The sequence below is a fragment of the Grosmannia clavigera genome (assembly GCF_000143105.1).
Source record: "Grosmannia clavigera kw1407 unplaced genomic scaffold GCSC_142, whole genome shotgun sequence".
Classification (NCBI taxonomy): domain Eukaryota; kingdom Fungi; phylum Ascomycota; class Sordariomycetes; order Ophiostomatales; family Ophiostomataceae; genus Leptographium; species Leptographium clavigerum.
In genome coordinates, this window is record NW_014040799.1 from 114633 (window position 1) to 132900 (window position 18268).

Consider the following 18268-nt stretch of genomic DNA (forward strand, 5'->3'; position numbering starts at 1 on the left):
GGGGGTAGATGGCACGGGAGCTCAAGTGTTGCCTACAGAGCTGACGATGATGGGAAGACAGAGAGAAGGAAAGAAGGCAGAAGCGTGTAGAATGTGTCTCTGAAGGTCGGCTGCCCGGATGAAATGCAAAGACTCTTCGAATCTTAAAAGGATAACCCAAAGCACAAGAGAACTGGGTATACGCAATATCAAGAGGGGAGACAGAGGGGCAGAGATGAGCTATGAGACGGATGAGTCTTTATATACTCAGTACACCCAAGATACAGTCTGGCAGATGAGATCAGGTCCGTGTTGGATCAACACCCCCCATTCCCCATTCTACACTAGCACACACTCCCAATACCACCAACTTGTTTATACGGGAAAGCCAGACAAGATGTGTGAATGGGTGGGAAAAAGAAAACCGAGACCCCTACAAGGCTACCATGGCCGTGAGTGTAGAGGTGGTGTGTGCGTCTGTATGTGCGTAGGCATGCCTACAGGGCCTGCGCTAGTAACACAGGAAGGGAGAGAGCAAAAAAATCAAACCGAAGAAAGCTCCAGAAAGGTAGACGGACGGAAAAAAGAAAGAAAAAGGAAAGAAAAAGAAAAAAAAAAGAGGTGGACCGCGATGAAGGGCAGCGGCCTCCAAGCGAAAAGCCATCGTTGTATTACTTAATTTTATCCCCGTCAGGATCTAAAACACACAGCACAAGAGGAATTAGCAGGCTGAAGAGACAAACAGTAGCAGCAATTGCGAACGGAACTTTGCAACGCACGTTAACAGCAGTAAATTAGAGAAAAAAAGCGGGCATGCTTTGGCAGGCGGTTCGAGATTCGACGGAAGGGCTTGTTTCGTTTGCCTGGACCAAGCGTCTCTATCCAAATTGGCACTTGATTGAAATCCGGCTCGCCAGCCAGAGAGATCCTAGCCCACCCAGGCAGCCGGCACGCTGCGAGTTTTGCAGGGGTATTGCCCAAGCTGCCGAGAAGCCTCTAGTGTGCGGCAGCTGCATACTACGACGTATGTAAGATAGCTTCCAGCTCTACTTGTTCGGGCATCCATCCAGCTGGCCAGCTCCCCTTTTCCCCGAGCAGATCCCCCCACCATCTTGCAGCAAGGACGGTAAAAGTGATCGCCGCTAGCAAAAGGGCAGAGAGGGCAGAGAGGGCAGAGAGGGCAGAGGGCAAAAAGCCGAAGCTTGGCGGCCCAACGGGGGACTCTGTGGAGCGGACGTAATATGCGGTGTGTCGGCACATTGGTGCGCAGAGATGCAAGATCACATACCACTACATATCGCCAAATGTAGACAGCTATGAGTCAACGTTTCGGGGATCTCTGTTGGATCAGCCGACTGCAGTGGAAGCGGCAGCTGATGGCGTACCAACGGGCAAACAGGCGACAGGCAGCAAGACAGCAAGACGGCAGGCAGGCAAACAGGAACATGAAGCCAGCCGGTAGGCTACTCTATAGCTAGTCTCCTGGTCCCCTCTTCCCCGGGATATGGGAACATGTTTCGAACGGCAAGCGAGAAGGCCAATATTCAAATGCATACGGCGTAGTACGAAAAAAAGGGCCAAGCCAGAGCTCGGGTACCAGATTGTGCGCACGAGAGAGAGGGGGTGTGGGGGTGAGGGGAGTGGACATTGCTCATGGCAGATCAGTGGTACAAGCGAGCGTAACGGGTCTACGACGTACATAGTACAGCAGCGGAGGCAGCCGAGCGCAGTGTGGCTGCGGATATGAGGCTCACCAACAGGGCAAGCAGGGCGGAGAGAGCGGTGACGAAGTGCATTTGGGCGGCTGCCAGGGTTACGAATGCTTGTTCGCTGCAGTCTCGGCCCGCAGGGACAGAGCTCAGCTGGCCTTGTCGAGGCTAAGAGAGGGGGCGGCTAGAGAAGTTGGCCCAGCAGTTGTCCGTGCGAGCGGTGTGCGGTCTACGATGTGTACGGCACAGCAGCACAGCTGGGATGACCATCCGGAAAGCGGACAACTCGTGGTTCTCCCAATCCTGTCCAGATCGACAGTCGCTCCCTCTTTCCTGCCCCCTTTCTGTCTTTTGGTCTGTCCGCACAGACCGGAGGGTAAATGACCATTTTCGCCATTCTCTTTCCTCTCTCTTTCTCTCTTTCTCGCCCGCCTCTTCCGCGACTGTCCGCTCCGATCGGCCGCTCCGCCCCGTTGCCCTGTAGCCCGTGGCCCTCTGCCAGGATGCATCGCCGTCGTCGTCGTAGGAAACGGGTCGTCCCGGGCGGATCCCAACATATGGAAAAGTGGGTCTTCTCGACCGATGATTGGGTGCTGTTTGAAGGGCGGAAGAGACGAGTTGTTCCCCTCTGGACGCTGCTGTGGTCTTGCATGCGCAAGTGATACTACCCTGACCCTTGCTTGCGTTGGGGAATCGGTCGCATCTGCTCGTGGCTGCAACGCGCAGAAAGGCTGTCAGGTCATGACAGTCCAGCCAGCAGCTATGGCCGGCGCTGTTTAATTATCAGATCCTGGCCGGCTCGTCCTCTCCGGCTGAAGACAGGACGATGCACCGGTCATGACACAGAGAAAAGAAAGGCACGTCAGGCATGGCCAGTGTCTCTTCTGATGGCGGTTTTGTTTTTTTTTTTTTTTTTGGCAGGACGCCTGCTGGGGCTTACTTCTATAGCGGCGCATACTGCTGACCGAGCCAAGGCGGACAGACGCGGCAGAAAGATATAGGACGACATCTCGCGTAAATTGCAATGCATCCGAAAGCCCAGCGTTACGGCCGATCACCACCGGGAGCCCAACATGCGGGCCCCTCTTCTTCCCCTGCTGCGGACACGCTCGTCTCTGGGCTCTGCGGCCGTTGGCGCCGCCAACACCCGAGTGTCTGCTTATGCTCTCGCCGTCGGCCACCGACAAAGACGGTCATGCATCGCCAGCTTGCTCTCAGCTGTGCCAGACAGCAACCGCTCCTTCTCGCTGAGCCAGCCATGCCGAGTTGATGACGGCCTGCAAGCGCCTCTGCCTTCGTCTTCGTCGCTGCTTCCCACTTCGGTTGCCGGATTTCTCGTCTGGAAGCCCGCTGACCCCGTTGCCGACGTCGCCGTTAACGGCTTCGTTCGCTCGGTACGGTCCATGAAGTCAAACACCTTTGTCACCCTCGGCGACGGGTCTTCTCTGGCCCCTTTGCAGGCCGTAGTTCCTGCTGACTTGGCTGATGGGTGGGCGAGCCTTTCCCTCTTCTGAGCCTGAGCTGTTGCCCGTTCTTTGAATTTCTGCTTCGCTGCTGTTCTAACACAATGACTCTTTCTCAGTCTTGCCAATGGAGCTGCAGTTTGTCTCAAGGGCTCATGGGTGCCCTCACCCGGTGTCGGCCAGAGCCACGAGCTGCACGTCCGGTCTGTCGACATCTTGGGACCGTCCGACGCCAAGGTCTGTTGCTGTCTCCTCCTGTTCTCTCTTTTCTTTCCCTTTCGGCCACTGACCAGGACAGACTTTCCCTATCCAAAAGAAGTACCAGACGCCCGAGTTTCTCCGCACACTGCCACATCTACGTCCCCGCGTGCCGTTTAACTCGACCCTGCTGCGGCTGCGCTCCAACGTCATCTCATCTCTGGACCGGTTCTTCACCAGCCGCGATTTTGTGCAGACGCACCCGCCGCTGATCACCTCGTCGGACTGCGAGGGCGCCGGCGAAGTCTTCACCGTGTCAGCCGCGTCGTCTGCTAGTAGCAGCAGCAGCAGCAGCAGCAACAGCCCGTCCAAGAGCGGTGATGCGCACTTCTTCCGCAGCCCAAAGTACCTGACCGTGTCGACCCAGCTGCACCTAGAGGCGCTAGCACAGGCCGTCGGCAGCGTGTGGACGCTCTCGCCGACCTTCCGCGCCGAAGAGAGCGACACGCCGCGTCACCTGAGCGAGTTTTACATGCTGGAGGCCGAGGTCTGTTTTGTCGACCGGCTCGACGGCGTCATGGATCTGGTCGAGGACATGCTGCGTGCCGTCGCCGCTGACGTTCAGGGCAACCGTGTGGCGGACGAACTGCTGGCCCGTCCAGGTGGCAGCAGCACCGACGACCTGGCTCATCGCTGGCAGGGCCTCGTGCAGCAGGATCGCTGGCCGCGCATCACCTATGCCGAGGCCCTTCGCATCCTGGCCGCTGCGCCTGGGCGCTTTGACTTTGCACCCACATGGGCCACAGGCCTGCAGACTGAGCACGAAAAGTATCTCGCCTACGCTGTCGGCGGCGGCCAAACCCCCGTCTTCGTCACCCACTACCCGCGTGACATCAAGGCCTTCTACATGCTGCCGAGCAGGGACAATGCCGGCGAGCCGGGGGAACTCCCGGCTGTCTCGGACGGCCAGCAGCCCGTCTCTGCCGCCACCGTGGATTGTTTTGATCTGCTGGTGCCCGAGTTCTGTGAAATTGCCGGCGGCTCTATGCGCGAACACCGCCTGCCCGAGCTGGTCGCGGCCATGCGCTCGCGCGGGATGCAAGTCGCCGAGGACGGTGCACCTTCTGGCCAAGATGGAAGCAGCAGCAGCGACCTAGACTGGTACGTTGATCTGCGTCGCTGGGGCTGTCCTCCCCATGGCGGGTTCGGCGTCGGCTTTGACCGTCTGCTCTGCTACCTGTCGGGCGTACAGACAATCCGTGACACGGTCGCATTTCCCCGATGGTTTGGTCGGTGCGACTGCTAAGCCGAGTGACCCTGAGTGAAGGGGTGGGGGCAGACAGAGAAGGACACACACAATGCGAGAGAGACAGCCAGAGATAGTTGTCCCCAGGCTGACTGGAACGAGCAAAAGAAGAGTATTACCCGAACGACGATGACACAAACGAGAGGCCGTGCAACAGGAACACAGCAACACAAGACACCCCGGCTCCAAAGGCGACCTCATTACAATGTTGCCCTCCCGGGAGCCTGCTGGAGAAGTCAGCAAGCTGCAGTGCCGCATCCCACGGTACACTGCATCGTGCTCTTGCATGACCTTTGTGCTCCTGCAAAATATATGCTAGGACACCCAATCGGTTGTTCTACAGACTCGTCCGATCATCTACACTCGTGTGTTGCCCGAATTGGGCCTTATCTCATCGGCGTCGGCCTGCACGACGGAGAAACAGAAAATCAGAGACATGGGCAATATTGTCTTTAGCGACGTGCATCTCAGGCCGCAGGAAACAGGCTCTCGTATTCGGTACACAGGCACGCACACATGCACAATAAGAACGGGCTTGCAGATGACAGGTCGTCAGCCGAAGCGATGTTGGGATGCCAGTCTCGGCCATCTTTTCGCTTATCCCCTCGGGCTATCGCCAACCTGTGTAACGCAACAAGAACGGGTTTACGACGTATGGCCGGCCCTGTCTGGCCGGAGCAGCTAGCAGATGCGGCACAGGAAAGGGGTAGATGCAACCGAAACGCGATGTTCGCTCGCGTCTTGGCGAGGCAGCTGTGTTCCGGGCAATACGGGGACATCGGGCCGTGATCCGCTCTGCTGAGAACACAAGAATGTATGGCATCTGGCTCTCGGCCGGCTTCGTGGCGACTATGACTATGTGATCGGCCTCATCACATACGACGTGCGGAGTACATACGAGTACATTCCATATGAAGTGGGCAACGATCTGTCCTGTCAGATCAGAAATCGACACTGATACGAGTAATCCGTCCTCGTATTTTCCTACGGAGCATGTTAGCCAGAGCTCGGCTCTCGGGAGGATGAGTTGAATGGGGGGGGAGCATGGGGCGGTCGGATATACGGCCCTCGGTTGCGGATGCAGGGTCAAATTTCGTCTGCTGCTACGCGTGCACACGACGTCGTCGTCGTATGTCGTCGTATGTCGTGGCCACTTTCCAAAGGGGTCCCGTCTCCGAAAAGGGGGCCCGGGACTGCGACGGAATATCTGTCAAGTCCAGAGAGGCTGTTGTCTCGAGTATTCGTACTCGTACGGAGTAGACTTTCGTTATATGTGCCAATTCTCTCCTGTTTACTGTCGTCTCGTATTTTACACGTAAAAACATTCCATTCTTCCAGCCCATCTGTTCCTCTGCAATTACGCGTATTTTAGTCCGTAGGAGCTTAACTCTCCCGCCACCCTTTCATCACCGCTGGCCGGACACATGCACTATTGACCACTATCGCACGTATACGCACCCCTACTCGTACTTCTGCTCGGTACGTCGTACTGCCGGTAGGTTATATCCAAAAGTCTAAATAAAATAAAAAATAAGTGCCACGCGTCTTCAAGGCTGGGGCCCAGGGGGGTCCTCACCCCCCAGCCCTAGTCTTCTTGTCATGATGTTGATACATAATTCAATTACGCGTCGCCTTCACCCTTGGCGCCGAAAAGAAAAGAGAAGAACAAAAAAACGCACCAGAAAACTTTGTGCTTGTAGGAAGCGGCAGCTGCCACCTAATTGACTCTTTATGTTTGTGACTCTTATGGCCAGATCTGCGTCCCTACGACGTACGTCGTACTCCGTAGTTGCAGATATGCAGAGCCAAAGGAGGACCTATCTTGATAATTGCCTCAAGCTTCCTTCTACGGAGTACGGAGTACGGAGTACGGAGTACGAGTGCTCGTGTAATTAAAGTGGCGCCTCCGGGAACTACATGGAAACGGGAGACTTCACAGCCAAAGAGACTAAAAAAGCCCGTGCGAGCCAGGTAAGATACTACGTAAAACACTATTTACGGGCTACAGTACTCCGTACGTCGTAATTATCTTACATAGTACTCCGTATGCTCCGTAGCCCGGTGGTCTTGTCGTCAACAACACTGCATCGCCCGTGGTTCTACCCGTGGCATTCTTCATCAGAGTACGGAGCTTCTCCAAGGCGCCGCTATCAATACGTCGTATGCCTTTTCGAGCAGTTGCTCCACCTGGGATGCTTCATAGTAGTAAGACAGGGAGAAAGGCATCATCAGACATCAGTCCAGCTGTCATGTGTACGGGTGGCATGTACGGAGTAGCTCTGGCATTTGTCATCATGTTACTCTAGCTTATCCTTTTTCCAGCATCTCGATTCTCTCCCTGCAAATATATTTTTGTTGACGATAGAAGCAGCGCCAGCCGAGGCGGGCAATTATGCAGGCCACTTATCTGTCCAGACGGGACTGGCACCCAATAGTAACAATCCCATACGGCGTAAGATGTGAGCGTGTATGTATCTTACTATCTTACATGCTCCCGCAGTAGCAGGGAAAAAAAGGTTATCAGGAAAAAGAGAGTTATTTGTGGGCCACCCAGAAACTGTATTTGATGGTGGGCACAATTTGATTGGCCACTAGTAGGATTGCCAAGTTTCTGGCCGCTTCTACGCATGTAGCCTCTACAAAGCAGGCTCAGAGCATCTGGTCTGGCCTGCCAAGGGAAGAAGGATCAACACAACGGCAGTGTCGAGAACACTGGTCGGCTGCGCCTTTTTTGTTTTGCCCATATACAACGTGCGCCCTATATGGCGAGATACGGGCTGCTCTCCCAACAGCCGAAGCTACAGTCGGTTGCCACTATTCTGCCGATCTTGCAACGAAACGGACGGCACATACGGCAATAACGAGTAGTTAAGATACTTTAAGATACTCGTAAGATACCAGTGACAATATTCATGTCTTTCTACCTTTTTGCCTCTCCACCCGACTAGCGGGAGAGCCACGACCCTTTGCACCTTATCCACCGTCCGCTAAAATGAAGAGGCCGCGTCAGCTCGTAGAGGTCGCGTGGGTCCGAAGTTTAAGAAGGGGGGCTACTAGTGGAGACGGGGTGTAAATTTACGCTGCTAGGATGTAGAAGATGGTGAAGCCAAGAAAGAGCTTGCGTGGTTAGGAGTAAGAGGCAAAATGAAAGGATAATCCTCTAAAAGGAGTCGCAAGCCTCGCCTTTGCGACTGTCCGAATGCTGCGGTGGGAACGAGAGTTGCAGACGGAAATATGATGATCGGTTTTAGGCTGGGACGATCGGCTATTCGGTGTACGACGTACGAGTACTTCGGATAGGCGTGCAATGCCGCCCGTAACTGCCGAGCATACGAATTATTGCATAAGTGGGAACACTTTTTTTCGTACGAGTACACGAGTACGGAGTACAGATGCTATGTAGAAAAAGGAAGCATGTACTCTGTAAAAAGGGCGATATATACGTGGTGTATGCTTATACGCACATGGCTGTGGCTATATATGCATGTATACGACTACATATATCCGTACGGAGTACGTCGTATGCACTGTCGACATGTGATCCGTGTACGGAGTATCACTCTCCTCCCTCAAGTTCTTGTCTCAACCTGCACCCCTTTTCCCTCTTGCTGGGCACATATACTCCGTACGGAAGGAGCACTTATACTCGTCTTCTGGAAAATCATTCATGGCGAAGAAGCATGATGCAACAAGTCACCCACGCTTTAAACCATTATACGAAACCGAACTCGTGCAAGGTCTAGAAGACCACAGCCTCGCTTGCGCCGAGTGATACTAACCGTGGTAGTGCCCATACTGAGCGACCGCTATTTGTTGGGGGCCAATCGCTTCCTTGTTCATATGTACGTCGTAGGCCCTCCCTCTCTCCTCTCTCTCTTCTTGTTGTCTGTTCCCGCTAAACCCTAGCCCGCTAGAGCAGGCTTGTCTGCGTCCCAGCGAATTAAGCTTAAGCAGTGTTGGGCATGGCTCGGGACTGTGAAGGGGGTGTGCAAGGGTCAGGAGGGCGTCGGCCGATCAAGAAGGTTGCAACAATAATCAGAAAAGGGTGTGTGCATTACGTCGTAGATTACCTCGTACCTACTCCACCACACACACAACGGGCACCAGTACTCCGTACTCGTACGAGTATTGATTCGTGCTCGATTGCGCTCGGCCTTTTGTTCTTACGAATCACTTCTCCCGTATCACCTCTTCCCTGCTCGTAGAAGCACGCATCTTGCGTTCCCAAAAGAAGGGCTTACGAGTACTCGTAAGATACCATTGTCATTAACCCAGCCAGCCTCTAACATCAATGTTTCTTCTCAAAACAATCCCTCTTTATTTCTTGGGACTGATACAAAGAGACATCTTAGCATTGACCAAAAAGACGGCTCGGCCGCATATTGGTTTCGCTGGTATTAAGATATAGACTTGGTTCTTATTTTGCGTGCTATACTCCGTACTTCGTACTTGCTCGTACATAGCGGCACGCTACGATCTAGACTGGACGTTATGTGGTGGATCAACGGCTTATGGCCTCCCGTAAGAGGCGAAAACTCGTCCCGCCGTCTCTCTTCCATATCTCATTGTCGTCCTGTCTTCTCTGAATGTTTTAGATCACAGGCGCACAAGCAGGCGCACAAGAGACGAGAAGGTTTGGGCACCGAAGCGTGATGCAAAGCTTACGCACGAAGAAGCAGGTCGCTTGTGTCACGCTGCTGCCAACCGTTTCATTGTTCATGCATGTGTCCTCGTGTAAGTGTTTCAAGCTTCCACCCGCCTATCGCCGACCTTCTTCGTTTTTTGTCAGACAGGCAGAAGTACGTAGTAGTACGGAGTACTTTCCTCCGTATGCTGTACTCCGTACTTGCCACCCTCAGGAAGAGATGTATCTGGTGCCCCCCGCCCCCCCCCCCCCACAAGAAACAAAAACAGAAACAGGACGAAGGAGCTCGGACTCTGTAATACCCGACGGAAATTATCTTGCCCCATACGGCGTAGATATTTTTGGTGTGGCCCTCAGAAAAGTAGAATTGCCCCATAATGTCACTCGTCTTCCTAGCACGAGTCCTCTGTACTCGTAAGATACGTGAGCTTGCCGCGAGGAGCAGGAAATATGGGCGAATTGAGTATATTACATGAGCACATGCAAGATGTCGCCTACTGCTCTAGACACTGGCAAATGGGCTTGTAAATATGCGCTTTACCCGGCCTGCGCCCAGGGTTGGGCTCCTACTATCGTATACCACCAAAATGCATGTATCATGACAGTCTGAAGCACACATCGTAGCAATGAGAAATCGAACAACCGAGAACTCCGTACAGAGTATGTACGGAGTATAGACACCACAATGATTCGTTCTTACTCCGTACGATTTTCTCCGTGTATATCTTCTGCGTTCCCCACAAAAGTTCAGCCGGCGAGCATTCTTTCTATTGGGATGAGTTAATTGTTTGCTAATGAACGTATATTACGTATGCGTTGTGGCTGTAAATATTTGGCGTAAAAGAGGTATCTTAATTTCAAAATAGGGTCCAGCTAGCGGAAGATGCCAAAATAGGATCGGTGCCGCTGAGCTTGCTACTAATAAGTGGACGTAATACAGTAGCACAACGTGGGAATGCCGTGCTAAAAAAGTGTAGCGGAAAATGGTTACTCCCATTATGCACACGTACTCGGACAGTAAAGCCTTGCGCTGTCTTTACCGGTGATGCCCATCGTATAAATAAGTAATAACCGCTGTCTCCCTTAAACAAGTATGTATCTCACAACAGACGAGACCCATTCCTGCGGTATGTACTTAATTAGGCGTGGATAAAGCTTTTGCTATGTATGCAGATTGGAGGTATGTATCTGACGCGTAACAATTCCACAAACTTGCTTGACGCTCACCTGAGATCAGCATTCTGTCTGTGGTCAACTCGTTGTTTCCCAAGAGAGCTAAGATCAACCTCCTCGGTACTTGTAAAGGTACTGTCCCACCAGTGGTGCAAGCAGAGTTGAGCGGTGTTGTCGCATACGGAGTAGCTACGTAGTAAGACATTGCACATACGGATAGTAAGATAGAAATTCGCACATGCTTTGACCGGCTGTGGCTGGTATGAGGCTAAAATTCGAGGACGCTTGGGTATCGCACCCCTTCTTTGCTATTCTTTACGCGACCCCACAAAAGTCTAAATAATGCCGGCACTGAAACTCTTCGGAGTACGACGTTGTCTACAAGAAGCAGCACGGTTTTTGTAGGAAGGGTGTAGGTTGTTGCAACAGCACCGCTTCAGTTGCGCTTGCCAAGCCTGCCCTCTGGGAAATACTCCGTACAATACAAAATATTAATACTCCTTATGATAGCCAGGGATAAATGTTTCAGAATGAGAGGCCGGCATGTTCGTGCAAGCCGGCATACGATTACAGAACATAACCGAGAATGTTGGCATATCTTGCGAATACGATTCTGATTAGCAATGCACACGGTTGCGACAAAACTCGGAGGTCTGTATATCTCCCTATAATATGATGAGAAAACTCTGCAATATCGAAGCATCGGTGTCGCGCTCGTATGGGTGTGCGAGGATTGGCTCTAATACACTATCTCTATACATAACTTACATTCAACCTGCTCGGTCCGCTGGGCGTGCAAAGTCTTGTGCCACTGACCAATTTTGCGCTCATGCAAAAATTGGTGTGCACTCTCCACTTCTGGTTAGCCCGTCTTCGGTGGGTGGTGTCCACATAAGCATTACGAAGCAGGAATACGGAACGACTGTCATCTTTGACCATGGTTACGGACCCGTTAGGGCTGGACAAAGCATGCCGGGAATACGAGTGCCCTGTTCATCTCGTCTATGCCGTAAACCACGAGAAAAGGAAAAAAAGAAAGGAGACAAAGAAGTAGCACAAGGGGAAGTAGACATAAATCGTGCACAGGTTGACTCAGATATTGGAAATTCTCCCAAGATAGCCGAAGGATGAAGGATGATCTTGGGGTGGATTATTAATGGCGCCATTTCCCTGAACAAATGGAGCAGAGGTAAGACACAACAGTGGACTGCAAAACAAAATAGTATATTATCTACCTTATAATTGTATACTTCATACGGAGTAGAGGACAGCGATCCGGGCAGGCTCGCATCTACTACGACGTATGTATCTTTGGAAATATTGGCACTGAAAAGTAAAAATGGAGCCAAATGAAAAGACCCCCCCCCCCAATAGGGGGCCACGCAACCATCATCGGCAAGCGGTCGATTGCTGGGACCCTCTTCGGAAAAATTAAGCTTGAAATTTGCTAGGTCCACACAACTATGGCAAGAGGCCGAAAGCAGGCAGCTCGCCAAGTTGACCCCAGCAGCCTGGCCCTTGTGGAGCTGGGCTGCGTACATAGTACGTACGGAGTTTGGAGTACAGGCAGGCAAATTAGAGCAGTGCGAATAGTCTAATTAATCCATTTGCTGGTGCGAGTACTCGTGTACATGCATACGAGTTCGTGGGGTATTACTCGTAAAATTATTAAAAGTAAGTCCGTGGCTTCCGGCCGTAACACGGAAGTACTCTGTCAGTTTCTACATAGTATGAGTACCTGTTGAAAACAGCGTTAAATACGAGAAATGTTTGCCTTGACCAGGCATTGTCATGGCATTACATACTATGGCATTGGCATCGCCCGTGTTTTTCCCAAAATCACTGCAGATCAGGGCCTAGTCTCCATCGTACAGGTTAGTAGGACATGTCCGGAACATATCTGTCCCCAAGAACGCCGTCTCTTGGGGACGGTTAACATTATCTCTTACGTCTCATGTTAAACACGGCGTCTGTTCGGAGCAGCAAGATAGCCGGCTTGATACCGGTCATAATTCCACTCCATACTCCGTACATACGGAGTATTACTTCTCCGTACTCGCATGTAGGAGCCCTGTCATACCTGTGCATGCTCTCACCACATATAGGCCTGCCCGTGCATTATCATAGCAAGCAAAGAAGCTTACTTGCATCTTACGCAACCCGCTAGCTTTTCTTCCCGTCTGATCCGTGAGCGTAGCCTCACACTGTCAGCCATCTGAAGACAGCTCTGTCTGACTCGTTCATTTCGGTGCGATAGGCATAATTTTCCCCTCCTGCGATGCGCAGCCTTGGCCATTGCTTGGCAGATTGGGGGGTGCATAAGAAGCACAACCTTGCGGAGCCTACGTCGAGCTGTGTACGTCGTACAGATACTTGGCAACATACTCCGTAGTATGTACGGAGTACGGAGTGTCCTTCTCGTACTCGTGTGCGTACTTAATAGTTGCTCATACTCTTCCAGTAGGCCCACCGTTATAGCGGCTCGCTAGCCTGCTGTATAGTGGGGAGCAAACCTTTTTTGGCAGCATTTTTTTAATGATGAGAGTGTGGGTCCTTCTTCGGCACGCCCCTTCCACTCTGTCTTTCACACGCCCTTTCTATTTTTCTCACTCCCCACAAAGAGACCATAGGCCTACAAAGTACGAAGCAACCGCAAAATAAGCCTGGCGCTTACGGTATAGAGACAGGAGAACCACAATTACGCGTGGCTTGTCAGATATCTACTACGAGATTGTTTAATGTTTGCCAGTCGAACGCCGCAACCCCCCAAAATCGCCCGTTATTTCACAGGTTATCACCCCCCAGCGGCAAACGGAGTGCTGTGCACTTACGACGTCGGTATCAGAAAACAACCATTGTTATACATCCACACCACAACTTGCCAAGATTGTCCCACTTCTTGCCGCTTTTCCACGAAGCACGAGAGACACCAAAGAAGAGAGAAGAAAAAAAGGAAAAGAAAAAGAGGAGTCAGATACAAAGTACAACCAAGAACGGCCTCCACTCCCTGCTATCGCATCTGCCCTCTACCAAGTCTGCCAAGCCCAGGGTAAAGACGTCAACGGAGCACAACCAGAGCAGGGAAAAGGGAAAAAGGGAAGAAGGGAAGCGAAAATGCAGAAAAAGAAATGAAATAGCTAGTCGAACTATATTCGTCTCTCCCTGCCCTATCCGGCAACGACATTCATCGAACCTTGCCTAGGCTATCCTTCGTCAGCTCTCTTCCTCCTGTTTCTCATTTTCTTCTCATATCCTGTATTGCGGTCTTTGCCATCGTTCATCGTCGCCCGTCAGCGCCACCCTCGTCTTGCTAAAAACGTCGTCTTTTGCATCGCCCACCTCGGCTCACTCGGCATCCCGTATTTTGTTTTCAAGCAGTCTTGTAATCACTGTTGCCCTTTGCGAGGTACGTATACGAACGTTGTTCTTTGTCACGATTCTTTTTGTCTCTCTTTCTGTCTCTTTTTGCTTCGCGTTGCCCGCTCTGCCTTTTTTCCTTTACCTAAGCGCGCACATACGGGCGACGGATTCCACGAACGGAGATCGGTCCAGAACAGCTCTTTCTTCAACAAGGACAAGGCGCCATTGAATTGAGCATGGTCCACAAGCAGTCGTAAACTCGACCCTCTTCCAGAGGTGAAGGGGTGGGGTGTCTGTCTTGCCTGTCAACCGGGACTTCAAGCCAACACCGGCCGCCACCATCTACGACGTATGGCCCGATCATATTGCCCTTGAACTCGGGAACGACAGGGCGAGAGGCAGGATCTGCATCAATGAAACAAAGCAACGACGACAGCAGTAACCGCTGCAGGACACGGGACAGTGTCGGCCCCGGACAGCCTCAGCAGCGGTATGCTGAGCTCGGTGTGTATCGGGGATCTGGCAATCGGATCGAACTTGCTGGGACCTGTGATGGTGGCCCCAGACTGAGACCAACTACTTCGTGACGGCTTCTCGTCCTGTCGGATCCAGCCGACGATGCAACGCTATACTCCTGGGTATATCAGTTGCTCACGAGAGCCCTCTGGAAGCTTCATCACCAAGGCCTACGGCCGTTATTGGCTCTGTTCTCCGGACGAAATTATTCTGCCCTTTCCCCCTTCCCCTATCTGTATGTCCGTGCATATCATCTTGCGGCACTGGGTAGGATAGTCTGTCCTCCTTAGTCTACTCAAAGCGCTCGAGCTTATGAGAGGGGCCCTCTTGCGTGCGCGGCCCTCGTCTTTAACCCCCTCCCCTTGCTCGTCTCGAAGTCTCCGCGTTTCGCCCACCTGCGGGACGGGCCCACTCCCCGAATGAACATTGTCAGACCAACGCAGTCATGGAGATATTCCACGGCCCGGTACTCCGTACTTTGTTATGGTTGCCTCCATTCCCCTTGCGCATCGGTTAACGTCGTTTAAATGTCCCTAGAATCTCCGTTCTTTCCCACACCTTGACTTGCGTTTCAGATCGTTCCTGAGCATCTTCGCTCTCACGTTTACTCCGTACAGAGAAAACTTTACGAGAAAGGGAAAAGCTAACGTCATCAAGCTGATGCCACACCTCTTGCGAACACTCCACACCATTCCACTGTCCGCCCAGACCTCTACAACTGCGTTTCAGCTTGCCTGCGCCTATTTCGCCTCGTCTGCGGTTGCCCTTCTTAAGCCTGACGCCAGGAACTGCCCGTCGATCATCGAGCCGGGTTTATTGTCTTGGCACGCCACGCAACACTCTGCTCCTCGGTCCCTCTATTTGCCAGCCGCGTGGCCACCGTGCCGTAGTAATCAAGCTTATAGCGTTGGCATCGTGCACCTATCCCCAACCAGCCTTTTAACTCAGCCTGGATTTCATTTGTTAGCTGTGTTTGCAACGAAGGAAAGGGACCAATACAACGTCTGCGCTATCTCCCTCATCTCTGACGTCCTGCGGATAACCGAATGGTGCGATAGCTTCCAGCACAACTACGAAGGTGACGCCAACAACTCGGGAGGACATCAGTCCCCAAACACATCAATCAGACCTGCTTTCACTCGGATGAACAGCCTGTCCACTGGGAGTGAGCAGAGACAACGGGAGAGCACACAAACAGTTCTCAAACGGGCAGTCGCCCACCCATTAACGCCAAAAATGGCTGCACAGAAACACCCCATGGAGACGTACCATGGCATTGTACGGACCCCAGCGGATGCAATCAAGCTATTTGAGGCCTGTAGATTAGGCCTCCTTCCGCGTGTGCAGCGGAGGTTGTCGGAAAAGGAACGCCAGGCCATCAGATCCGGCTCGGTCTTCGTATGGGACGAGCGGGAAGCGGGCATGCGGCGATGGACCGACGGCAAATCGTGGAGTGCCAGCCGCGTCTCTGGCAGCTTCTTGACCTACCGTGAGATGGAAGGCAAACGAGGGAGTGGGTTCAACACCATGCGGCGCGTGAGCGGCAAGACGCCCGACTCGTCCGGCCGTGGAAGCGACGAGGATCAGGACGACGGAGAACCCGACGGTTATCGCTACAAAGCCGATGGTCTGATGAAGCAGTCGTTTAGCATCACCACATCCAATGGCCAGCATCTGCATTTGATCTCATACTACGCCCGGCCAGCACCTGGCGAGCCCGATCTGCCCCATCCAACTACCGATCTCACTCTGCGCAGCGTCATTCCCGTCAAGGGAATGTATCCGGAGTCGAGTATGAGTGACAACACGCCCATCCCCGCCGTTGCGCGGGTGCCCATGAACCAGCAGCCTCCGCAGCACCACTACCACGCACTGCCGCCATACAGTGGGCCGCCTCAACAGCTGGGTCCCGGCCACCACCAGCCGTATCAGCCGTACGGCCAGCAAGGCTACTCCTGGCCACCCTCGCCCATTGCCACGCCACCTTACAGTCACTACTCCCCAGCCTCCGCCCCATACCAACAGCAGCAGTCTCATCAGCCTCAGCACCAGGGCCAGCAACACTCTCGTACGCCACCACCACCTCCGCCCTCAACCTACTACACCGCCCACCAACAGGCGCCGCTCTCACATTCCCTCCCACCTTACAGCAACCCACCGCCGCAGTATGATCACCGCATGCCCCTGCCGCCACCACAAGCCTCCGGTCCGGGCATCTCGCGGGCAACGCCTTCGTATGGCCAGCAGTCACCGATGGGACCAGGCAGTGGAAGCCATCTCCACCATCTGTCGAGGTCCCCTGGATCGCTCTATCGCCAATCGTTGCCGGCGCTCCCTCCGGTCTCGTCTGCGTCTTCCGCGTCTTCCGCGTCGTCGTCTGCATCGTCCGCTGCGGCATCGGCGAATACCGCTGCATCTTCATACGGTGCACCCCCTGGGTCCAGGACCAACCTTCCTCCAGTGTCGCTGTCGCTGCCGGCGCTTTCCTCGACAATTGCTGCACCAGCCAGCAGTCTGCCACCAACCCAGTCGTCTCCTCGGCGGCTCTCTCCATCACCAACGAACGGGCACTCATACCCGGTTACTTACACGAATGGCGCCTCATGTGGTGCCAATGGTAGCAATAAGGCCAGCTTGTCAGCGCTGCTGCACCCAACGCAGTCATCGTCAGAGGCTGCCGTCGCTCACGCTGCCAACACCAACAGCGCTGGCAGCTCGCCGCGGCATCTGGGATTCCCTCCTTCGGTTGCCGCGCCGTCACCGAGCGCAGGCGGGCCGGGCGCCGGCAGTGCCGGAAACGGTGCCCCACTTGCAATGGTGCCCCAGCAGTTCTTGCAGCCCGCGCCATCAGGCGAAGACACACGCGCCTTGTCAAGGCTAGACAGAAAGTTTTGCATTTAAGGGGGCCCGGTCATATATGTCGATGTAAGCTGTAATTCTATTGTTGTCATGGTGCTTCATTATGCGGCGGAGTCTTGATAGAGTGTGGGCTTGCTGTATTTTCTTCCAGCTGAATCCGAGGGGGGCGGGAAGACCAGCGTCCGTTCGTGTATGGATTCAGGGACAAAGGGTTTGTTTTCTGCATATGGGAAGGATTAGTGATTGGGCTTTAGGACTTTCTCCTTTTGGGGGATGGGCGGCGCGCTGGATGGTTTATATCCCTATGAAAAGTCGTGGAATATCAAGTTGGGAAGGCGATTATTCGCTTAAATTCGTTCTCTTCGCAAGACATATTATGTGATCTGTAGATACTAAACCAAGATGGCCGACGTGGTGCTGTTGAATGATGCGTTGGTAGTTTGATAATGATAGGTACAGTGCTGCATCTGCCTGGTCGTATTCTGGCTTGTTTCTGGGAAGAAAGTAGGTGTAAGGAAAGCACGGCTTGCAGTCTGAGTACTATCGCGTGTGCTGGGTGAGTGAGCTCTTCCTATCAGAGAAGAATGTCACGTTGTTGACAGCATTATCTATAATATGTTGATGGGAAAGGCTAACATGGGGTTTTTCTTGGAACTTGAGATATCCTTAAGAATCATGTAGGAAGTAAAGTGGGAGCCTAACTGTAACAATTTAGATGTTTTGTTCGGTTACTTCAGACCCTGTTGCAAAAGTTGTTACTTGATACTGCCGTTGTTTTATCTGGTATCACATCAACAACCAATTTGTACTAGATGTTCAAGTCGAGATTGCCTTGATAACCCAACGATACATACTTAACCCTCAAATAAATACGGCTTGCTTTTTGTCTTGTAGAGTTATATTTCAAGAATATATGGTTGTGTGGACAAATTATAGGTCTAGGTGTATGAAGATTGTGAGTATTTTTCCAGTATCAAAAAGTGGTCTACATATGTCGCAACTTGGCCATTAAGACAAAGCCCCACCACTACTAACTCGGGTGTAGGAAGTCCAATGCGAA

The 18268-nt window shown here is 52.8% G+C and overlaps 2 protein-coding genes across 2 annotated transcripts; both read left to right on the forward strand.

Annotated features, from left to right (window-relative positions):
- Window positions 1-2761: 2761 nt before the first annotated feature.
- On the forward strand, window positions 2762-4655 carry CMQ_5405 (asparaginyl-tRNA synthetase; the record flags this gene model as incomplete). Its single annotated transcript, XM_014317362.1, has 3 exons — window positions 2762-3177; window positions 3271-3388; window positions 3468-4655. The coding sequence occupies 3 exons, from the start codon at window positions 2762-2764 to the stop codon at window positions 4653-4655; spliced, it is 1722 nt and encodes a 573-aa protein (XP_014172837.1).
- Window positions 4656-15585: 10930 nt separating this feature from the next.
- On the forward strand, window positions 15586-17250 carry CMQ_5454 (cyclic-AMP independent regulatory protein; the record flags this gene model as incomplete). The annotated part of the gene is made up of 1 exon (XM_014317411.1): window positions 15586-17250. One exon carries the CDS (start codon window positions 15586-15588, stop codon window positions 17248-17250), a length of 1665 nt encoding a protein of 554 aa, XP_014172886.1.
- Window positions 17251-18268: the final 1018 nt, after the last annotated feature.